The sequence below is a fragment of the Nerophis lumbriciformis genome, linkage group LG04, assembly GCF_033978685.3.
Source record: "Nerophis lumbriciformis linkage group LG04, RoL_Nlum_v2.1, whole genome shotgun sequence".
Taxonomy (NCBI): domain Eukaryota; kingdom Metazoa; phylum Chordata; class Actinopteri; order Syngnathiformes; family Syngnathidae; genus Nerophis; species Nerophis lumbriciformis.
Window position 1 is genome coordinate 55,288,024 of NC_084551.2, and position 10,670 is coordinate 55,298,693.

At 36.7% G+C, this 10,670-nt stretch overlaps 1 protein-coding gene across 2 annotated transcripts in view; it reads right to left on the reverse strand.

Annotated features, from left to right (window-relative positions):
• Window positions 1-10,670, reverse strand: part of cacng8b (calcium channel, voltage-dependent, gamma subunit 8b) — a 74,368-nt gene that overhangs the window by 15,535 nt on the left and 48,163 nt on the right. For both annotated transcript variants that reach the window (XM_072913066.1, XM_061957510.2), the window contains one exon: window positions 3,456-3,539. In XM_072913066.1, coding sequence (XP_072769167.1) covers window positions 3,456-3,539 — 84 coding nt within the window. The remainder of the gene's footprint in view (window positions 1-3,455; window positions 3,540-10,670) is intronic.

Below are 10,670 nucleotides of genomic sequence, written 5' to 3' on the forward strand. Positions count from 1 at the left end.
GTGTCGCAAAAGTCTCATTTAAAAAGACATTCAATCTGGTTTACTGCTTCACACAAATCTGAATACACACACACATCTTTTACACACAGACACACAGATTGAAGTACAACCAGACATATGGAAGTATTATAGCAGCAAAACTATTTGCAAAAGTGTATCTCAATCTGTGTGTCTGAAATTCGATTCACATCTCCGTGTACTAATTTATGTGTCTGTGTCTCAATCTGTGCGTGTGTAATCAGATCTGCATGTATGTGTGTTTTAATTTGTGTCCGTATTTAAATTTTTGTGTATTTGAAAATAAAAATCTGTCAGTATGGAAGTATTATTATAGCAGCACTATTTGCAAATGCGTACCTCAATGTGTGTCTGTAATCTGATTCACATGTCTGTGTTTTAATTTGTGTGTCTGTATTTCCATTTTTGTGTGTATAAAAATAGAAAAAATCTGTCCGTATGAAAGTATTATTGCGTATCTAAAATGTGTGTCTGTAATCGAATCACACACCCGTATTTTAATTGTTGTCCGTATTTAGATTTATGTGTGTGTAACAACTATTTGCAATTTCTGCGTCTGTAATCCAAATCATGTGTCTGTGTTTTAATTTGTGTGTCTGTGTGTGTAATCAGATCCGTGTGTGCGTGTTTTTATTTGTGTGACGTTTTATTTTATTTTATTGCGTGTGTGTAATAGAACAAATCTGTCCTGTGTGTTTGTGTAAAACAATGTGTGTATCACACCACAAGTCCACAGAACAACATGAGTGTGTGCACTGGTGGTGTGTATAGGCAAAGGAAAGGTGAAGTTGCAGACACACAAATCTACAACGGTAAAAAAACAGGGTACTTGCTTCACACAAATCTGAATACACAGACACACACATTTTTATTTTACGCACACACGTCAATGTACAGCTAAACAGATTTGAATTTTTACACACACAAAAAATTGAAATACGGACACAAATTAAAACACGCAAACACAGATCTGATTACACCCACACGGATTGAGATCCAGACACACAAATTAGTACCCGGACACGTAAATTGGATTACAGCCGCAAAGATTGAGATCCAGACACACAAATTAGTCCACAGACATGTATATTGGATTACAGGCGCACGGATTGAGATCCAGACACACAAATTCGTACACGGACACGTAAATTGGATTACAGACACACAGATTGAGATCCAGACACACAAATTAGTCCACAGACATGTATATTGGATTACAAGCGCACAGATTGAGATCCAGACACACAAATTAGTACACGGACATGTAAATTGGATTACAGGCGCACAGATTGAGATCCAGACACACAAATTAGTACACAGACACTTAAATTGGATTACAGACGCATAGATTGACATCCAGACACACAAATTAGTACACGGACACGTAAATTGGATTACAGATGCACAGATTGAGATTCAGACACAAATTAGTACACGGACACTTAAATTGGATTACAGACGCACTGATTGAGATCCAGACACACAAATTAGTAAACACAGACACATATATTTGAATTACAAATGGACAGATTGAGACCCAGACACACAAATTAGTACACGGACACTTAAATTGGATTATAGATGCACAGATTGAGATCCAGACACAAATTAGTACACAGACACGTAAATTGGATTACAGACGCACACATTGAGATCCAGACACACAAATTAGTACTTGGACACATAAATTGGATTACAGACGCTCAGATTGAGATCCAGACACACAAATTAGTACACGGACACAACACTTGGATTACAGACGCACAGATTGAGATCCAGACACACAAATTAGTACACAGACACTTACATTGGATTACAGACGCACAGATTGAGATCCAGACACACAAATTAGTACACGGACACTTAAACGGGATTACAGACGCACAGATTGAGATCCAGACACACAAATTAGTACTTGGACACTTAAACGGGATTACAGACGCACAGATTGAGATCCAGACACACAAATTAGTACACAGACACAACACTTGGATTACAGACGCACAGATTGAGATCCAGACACACAAATTAGTACACAGACACTTACATTGGATTACAGACGCACAGATTGAGATCCAGACACACAAATTAGTACACGGACACTTAAACGGGATTACAGACGCACAGATTGAGATCCAGACACACAAATTAGTACTTGGACACGTACATTGGATCACAGACGCACAGATTGAGATCCAGACACACAAATTATTACACGGACACATAAATTCGATTACAAACGAACAGATTGAAATCCAGACAAATAAATTCGTACACGGACACGTAAATTGGATTACATATGCACATATTGAGATACGGACCCACAAATTAGTACACGGACACTTAAATCGGATTACAGACGCACAGATTGAGATCCAGACACACAAATTAGTAAACACAGACACATATATTTGAATTACAAATGGACAGATTGAGACCCAGACACACAAATTAGTACACGGACACTTAAATTGGATTATAGATGCACAGATTGAGATCCAGACACAAATTAGTACACAGACACGTAAATTGGATTACAGACGCACACATTGAGATCCAGACACACAAATTAGTACTTGGACACATAAATTGGATTACAGACGCTCAGATTGAGATCCAGACACACAAATTAGTACACGGACACAACACTTGGATTACAGACGCACAGATTGAGATCCAGACACACAAATTAGTACACAGACACTTACATTGGATTACAGACGCACAGATTGAGATCCAGACACACAAATTAGTACACGGACACTTAAACGGGATTACAGACGCACAGATTGAGATCCAGACACACAAATTAGTACTTGGACACTTAAACGGGATTACAGACGCACAGATTGAGATCCAGACACACAAATTAGTACACAGACACAACACTTGGATTACAGACGCACAGATTGAGATCCAGACACACAAATTAGTACACAGACACTTACATTGGATTACAGACGCACAGATTGAGATCCAGACACACAAATTAGTACACGGACACTTAAACGGGATTACAGACGCACAGATTGAGATCCAGACACACAAATTAGTACTTGGACACGTACATTGGATCACAGACGCACAGATTGAGATCCAGACACACAAATTATTACACGGACACATAAATTCGATTACAAACGCACAGATTGAAATCCAGACAAATAAATTCGTACACGGACACGTAAATTGGATTACATATGCACATATTGAGATACCGACCCACAAATTAGTACACGGACACTTAAATCGGATTACAGACGCACAGATTGAGATCCAGACACACAAATTAGTACACGGACACTTAAATCGGATTACAGACGCACAGATTGATGGAGAGAATAACTTCCAAAGAGGACACTCCCTCTCCTGAGACTTCCACTTGTCTGGTGTGGATTTAAAAGGAGGAACAGAAAGAAGCGGCGGTCCTGACTTACGTAGGACGTACTCTGCCCCGTCGTGGTCAAAGTCTGCATCCTCTGGGAAGTGGTTGATCTGTGAACACACTCCTCGCTTCACTCCTGAGACAGGAGAGGGACAGAAAACAAAAAGTGATGAGCGGACAAGATCCAGAACAAGAAGAACAACTGAGACAAAAAAAACAGAGACAGAAAAGAGCGAGGTCAGCGTCCAAAGGTCCTCGGCATGCGGACGTGTTAGTGGCGGACTGAGTGGAGGCGTGTTAGTGAATACATACAGCTCTCCATGTGGGGACACACACACGCACGATGGCGGACACTGGCGCTGATGGACGCATGGGACAAAGATGGAGTGGTGGAATGAAGACACACAGACGGAGGGACAGATGGACAGAAGCGGGACGAGTCTCTCTCTCTGTGAAGAAGCAGACGGACAGCACTTGATTCAATGGCCACTAGGGGCACTGTGGTGTCTTCAATGTACATTTTATATGCATACTTGCAGGGCTTTTCATGACTTCCTGTTCGGGCTGATTCTACCCAATCATTTTTCAAATTCTGCCTAGCAACAAGCGGTCGTGCAAATATAAAATAAAAAAACAATGCTAATATCCTCACTACTAAATAATGCATCATTATCAAAGGCCATTATTTTGGTGCGTAAAGTCTGCCTAGCAACAAGTGGCAGAGGATTTGTCTTCCAAACATAGTTAATGTAATTATAATAATACAATTTAATAATAATAAATAAATAAATAAATAAATAAATAAATACATAAATAAATAAATAAATAAATACACACAGTATTTAAATAAATACATAAATAAATGCATAAATTGAAAAAATAAACACAAAATAAATAACTACGTAAATAAATAAATAAATAAAACAAAACATATACACACAATGAACAAACAAATAAACAAAAAGAAAAAAGAAAAGAAAAAAAAGAAATACAAATAAACACAAAATAAATAAATACAGTACAAAAAAAAAATGCAAATAGCGAAAAGTTGCAGAAAAATTCTACTGAGTATGACGTGGTAGTGGAAATATTTGATTTTGATGAGAAATATATCAAAATTGTTAATACGATAAAAAAAAAAAAATGAAGACAATATTAACAATGCTAATGAAAACATTTAATAATAACAAAAAAAACCCTTAACAACAATAGCAGTAACTACATCAATAATATTGCTAGTAATGATAATGATAATACAAAGAGCAATTAAAGTTAGCATGCTAACAGATAGCATATGTCAAGGACCATGCTATATGACCCGGAAGTGAACCGCTGTAAAAAAGTAGCTCAACAAGTTAGCATGCTTACTGTTAGCGTGTGTCAACTACCATGTTATATGAATTGGAGGTGTTCGGCTGCAACCAGTCAAGTTGTCACGTTGTGTAAATGGTAAATAAAAACAGAATACAATGATTTCACCATCTACGCTCCGTGATATCATCAAAAGGTTCAGAGAATCTAGAGAAATCACTGCACGTAAGCGATGATATTACGGATCTTGGATCCCTCAGGCAGTACTGCATCAAAAAGCGAGATGGGTATGTGAAGGATATCACCACATGGGCTCAGGAACACTTCAGAAAACCACTGTCAGTAACTACAGTTGGTCGCTACATCTTTAAGTGCAAGTTAAAACTCTACTTTGCAAAGCCAAAGCCATTTATCAACAACACCCAGAAACGCCAGTTCCCCTGTTCTTTTCTCTGAGACATCTCCCACAGTTGAGTCAGCCTCTGCATTAACACCTTAACCACCATTAGCACCTCATCACAATTTACGTGATCAGGTGCGATTGTGGAGGTTACTGATTACTATCGAGTACTTTGAGATTTGACTACACATTTTAAGTTTCATGTTAAAACTGTTTAGGTTTTACGAAGTGTTTTAATAGCATATGAAGTGTTTGTAAGTGTGTGGATTTAAATGCACACAATATTCATAAAACTCCTGAGAGACTACAGAGCGCACCGGTATATAAGCCACACCCACATATATATTAGTAAGTAAGAATTGTTTCAGTTATATTGTAAAACTTACAAACGTTCCCATATGAGTAAAAACGCCATGGCCGATTAGAACGGCATTTCTACTTCTGTTTCAAAGCTTTCAAGAGCAGGAAACACTTGTCGGCATTCAGCCATTAGCACATGCTGTTAGCGAACTCGTCCAAAAGATGGCGCCATAGCCCAAACAATAACACACACAATTTAAGTGTTGGTGTGTGTTTCATGAAAACGATGTGCTTTAAGGCCGTCGGCGAAGAAAAATCCATAAATAAGTCGCACAGTTTTTTAAGCAGCAGGGCTCAAAACGTAGGAAAATTACACTGGCTTATAGTCTAGAATTTACGGTACTGTACTTCTATTTTTTTTAGGTCGCTAAATATTTAAAGACACGAGCTGCCTACAAGGCAAGGGAAGTTAATTTATAAAGCACAATTGTGCTTTACAGATAATTACAACAAGGCAAACATTTTGTTGTTTTATAAAGAAATACACACAAAATAAATAAATAAATAAATTAATTAATAAAATAAATACACACAAAATAAATATATAAATAAATGTATGGATAAATAAAAAAAATACAAGATAGATAAATACATAAGTAAATTAAAACAATACACACAAAATAAATAAATAAACAAATAAAATAAGAAAAACACACAGTATTTAAATAAATATATAAATAAATGCATACATTGAAAAAATACACACAAAATAAATAACTATGTAAATAAATAAATGAACCAAAACATATACACACAATAAACAAACAAAAAAAATAAATAAAAAAAATAAATAAAAATACACACAAAATAAATAAATAAAATAAGAAATACACACACAATATTTAAATAAATACATAAATAAATGCATAAATTGAAAAAATACACAAAAAATAAATAACTACGTAAATAAATAAATAAATAAAACAAAACATATACACACATTAAACAAATAAATAAACAAAAAGAAAAAAGAAAATAAATAAAAATACACACAAAATAAATAAATAAATAAAATAAGAAATACACACAGTATTTAAATAAATACATAAATAAATGCATAAATTGAAAAAATAAACACAAAATAAATAACTACGTAAATAAATAAATAAATAAATAAAACAAAACATATACACACAATGAACAAACAAATAAACAAAAAGAAAAAAGAAAAGAAAAAAAAATACAAATAAACACAAAATAAATTAATTAATAAAAAATACACACAGAATAAATAAATGAATACATAAATAAATGCATGAATAAATAAAAAATACACACACAATAAATAAATACATACATACATAAATAAAATTAAAATACACACAAAATAAATAAATAAAACAAAAAAGTGCACACAAAATAAACAAATAAATAAATAAACAAACAAATAAATACATAAAAATCTTGTAAGATGGTATGCTGTGTGCCAACCTAATCCGGTACACACATTAGCGATGCAACAAAGCGCCCGCATCCTCACCTTCAGTGCAGACGCAGAGGACACAGCAGCAGAAGCTGCGGGCGTATAAATCTTTCAAAGCCAACACTGCAGCTGCATGCTAACTGAGCCTCCCTCTCTCGGCTTAACCGAGGTGGCTTGACCTGGGAGCCGGCTTTACTGGCGCCGTGGGGGGGAACCAGCCAATGAGAGGCGAGGGGAAACATCAGATGCTGAAGATCTTACCTGTAATTGGCTGAGGAAGGCGATTATTCTGGCATGTTTTCGCCGAGTTAACGACACTTTGTAGAGAGCAGAAGCTCACGCATACTTCTTCAGAGTGATGCCTGGGTTTTATACCACATCATTATTATCCCACTCTTGTGGAAAATTATTCTTAACACACTCTTGACCGCGGTGAACATGTTTCTGCAAAGTATGATTACTTTTAAAGAATCTAATATTTTCATAGTTAGAGCTAGTGTCGTCCCGATACCAATATTTTAGTACCGGTACTGGTACCGAAATGTATCTCGATACTTTTCTGTACTTTTCCATACTTTTCTAAATAAAGGAGACCACAAAAAATCTCATTAATGGCTTTATTCTAACAAAGAATCTTAGGGTACATTAAACATATGTTTAATATTGCAAGTTTGTGTCATGATCCGTGGTCCGGATCATGTTTTTGTTATGTTCTGTTAGTTTAACTTCACTAGTTCCTGTTTTTTGTGCACTCTTGTTTGTTTTGGTTGCGTATGATTTTCACCTGCCGCTGGTGTTCGGGACGCTCACCTGGCTCTAATCAAGAGACATTATTTAAGCCTGCTTTTGCCTGCAAGCTTTGTCCGGAATAGTCCGTTTGCATCCCGGGAGAACAAACCTCGCAGTAAGCTGCAAAAACCGCGCTGTGACAGTTTGTCCTTAAATAAAATAGTCAACATACTAGACGAACTTGTCTTTTAGTAGTAAGTAAACAAACAAAGACTCCTAATTATTCTATGCAGTAACATATTGTGCCATTTATACACTTATTATTTTGTCAACATTATAAAGGACAAGCGGTAGAAAATTAATTATTAATCTACTTGTTCATTTACTGTTAATATCTGCTTACTTTCTTTTTTAACATGTTCTATCTACACTTCTGTTCAAATGTAATCATTACACACATTTAGGCATCAATCCGATACCAAGTCGTTACAGGATCATACATTGGTCATGTTCAAAGTCCAGGGACATATTTCCTGAGATTATAAACATAATATACATTTTTTTAAATGAAAAAAGATTTTGTGATGCTAAAAAATATCGATATAATCATAGTAGCATCAACTCGATATGCTCCTGTACTTGGCATCATTACAGTGGATGTCAGGTGTAGGTCCACCAATGGCGTTTGTTTACATTGTGACGGCGGTGAGCTACGGTGTGTAGTGCATACTTGCCAACCTTGAGACATCCGATTTCGGGGGGTGGGGGCGTGGTTAAGATATATATATTTCAGTGAATTCTAGCTATATATACAGGTAAAAGCCAGTAAATTAGAATATTTTGAAAAACTTGATTTATTTCAGTAATTGCATTCAAAAGGTGTAACTTGTACATTATATCTATTCATTGCACACAGACTGATGCATTCAAATGTTTATTTCATTTAATTTTGATGATTTGAAGTGGCAACAAATGAAAATCCAAAATTCCGTGTGTCACAAAATTAGAATATTACTTAAGGCTAATACAAAAAAGGGATTTTTAGAAATGTTGGCCAACTGAAAAGTATGAAAATGAAAAATATGAGCATGTACAATACTCAATACTTGGTTGGAGCTCCTTTTGCCTCAATTACTGCGTTAATGCGGCGTGGCATGGAGTCGATGAGTTTCTGGCACTGCTCAGGTGTTATGAGAGCCCAGGTTGCTCTGATAGTGGCCTTCAACTCTTCTGCGTTTTTGGGTCTGGCATTCTGCATCTTCCTTTTCACAATACCCCACAGATTTTCTATGGGGCTAAGGTCAGGGGAGTTGGCGGGCCAATTTAGAACAGAAATACCATGGTCCGTAAACCAGGCACGGGTAGATTTTGCGCTGTGTGCAGGCGCCAAGTCCTGTTGGAACTTGAAATCTCCATCTCCATAGAGCAGGTCAGCAGCAGTAAGCATGAAGTGCTCTAAAACTTGCTGGTAGACGGCTGCGTTGACCCTGGATCTCAGGAAACAGAGTGGACCGACACCAGCAGATGACATGGCACCCCAAACCATCACTGATGGTGGAAACTTTACACTAGACTTCAGGCAACGTGGATCCTGTGCCTCTCCTGTCTTCCTCCAGACTCTGGGACCTCGATTTCCAAAGGAAATGCAAAATTTGCATGGTTGGGTGATGGTTTGGGGTGCCATGTCATCTGCATATATGAATAATATATATATATATATTATGACATATATATATATATATATATATATATATATATATATATATATATATACACACATATATATATATATATATATATATATATATATATATATATATATATATATATATAAATAAAATAAATACTTGAATTTCAGTGTTCATTTATTTACACATATACACACACATAACACTCATCTAGTCATTGTTGAGTTAAGGGTTGAATTGTCCATCCTTGTTCTATTCTCTGTCACTATTTCAGAACACACACATTATACAAATATACATTATAAAATCAATAAGAAAACGGGAGCTCTAATTTGGGAGTCTGAATTAGGATCAGAAGTTCCTATACAAACATTGCGCACTCACGTCGCCTTTTTCAATCAATCAATCAATCAATGTTTATTTATATAGCCCTAAATCACAAGTGTCTCAAAGGGCTGCACAAGCCACAACGACATCCTCGGTATTTTGTATTGATTACTGCAGCTGTGCACTGGATTCATTCACAAACACAAACTACAAGTCACGAACACTTTAGAGTTAGGCTCCACCATCAGAATGTGTACTTAAACTTATAAAGATCACATGGATATTATTCAGTGAGTTGATTCACCAAAACTAACCTGTTATACAGGAGGAAAAAGCACACAGGACGTTTCAATTGTTCACAGACTGGTCGCGCTCATCAGAATGACAAGACACTTCCGGTCTGCAGGTGATAGCATTCAATTGGGAAGAAACGCCTTACTGCCCCCTACTGACCAATGTGAATACTGATAAATGTGGAATGACAGCTCCAAAAACGAATTCAAACCACAAAATAAAATAAATAAATCAACACAAAAATGTGACACATTATGGGTGGGTCACATATGCATGTACAGTAGATGGCAGTATTGTCCTGTTTAAAAGTGTCACAACATTGCTGTTTACGGCAGACGAACTGCTTTACGGTAGACGAAAACTTGACTGCTGTTGTTGTGTGTTGTTACCGCGCTGGGAGGACGTTAATGAAACTGCCTAACAATAAACCCACATAAGAAACCAAGAACTCGCCCTCGGTCATTCTACAGTTATAACGTGATTGGGCAGGCAGGCTGTTTACATTGAGGGAAAGCGGACGTGAGAACAGGCTGTCAACACGTCACTCAGGTCCGCATGGAGCTGGAGGGGGCGTGGCCTCCAGCTCCGCCTGAATTTCGGGAGATTTTCGGGAGAAAATTTGTCCAGGGAGGTTTTCGGGAGAGGCGCTGAATTTCGGGAGTCTCCCGGAAAATCCGGGAGGGTTGGCAAGTATGGTGTAGTGAAGCATGTTTAGCTATTCCTCGTCCTGCAGTG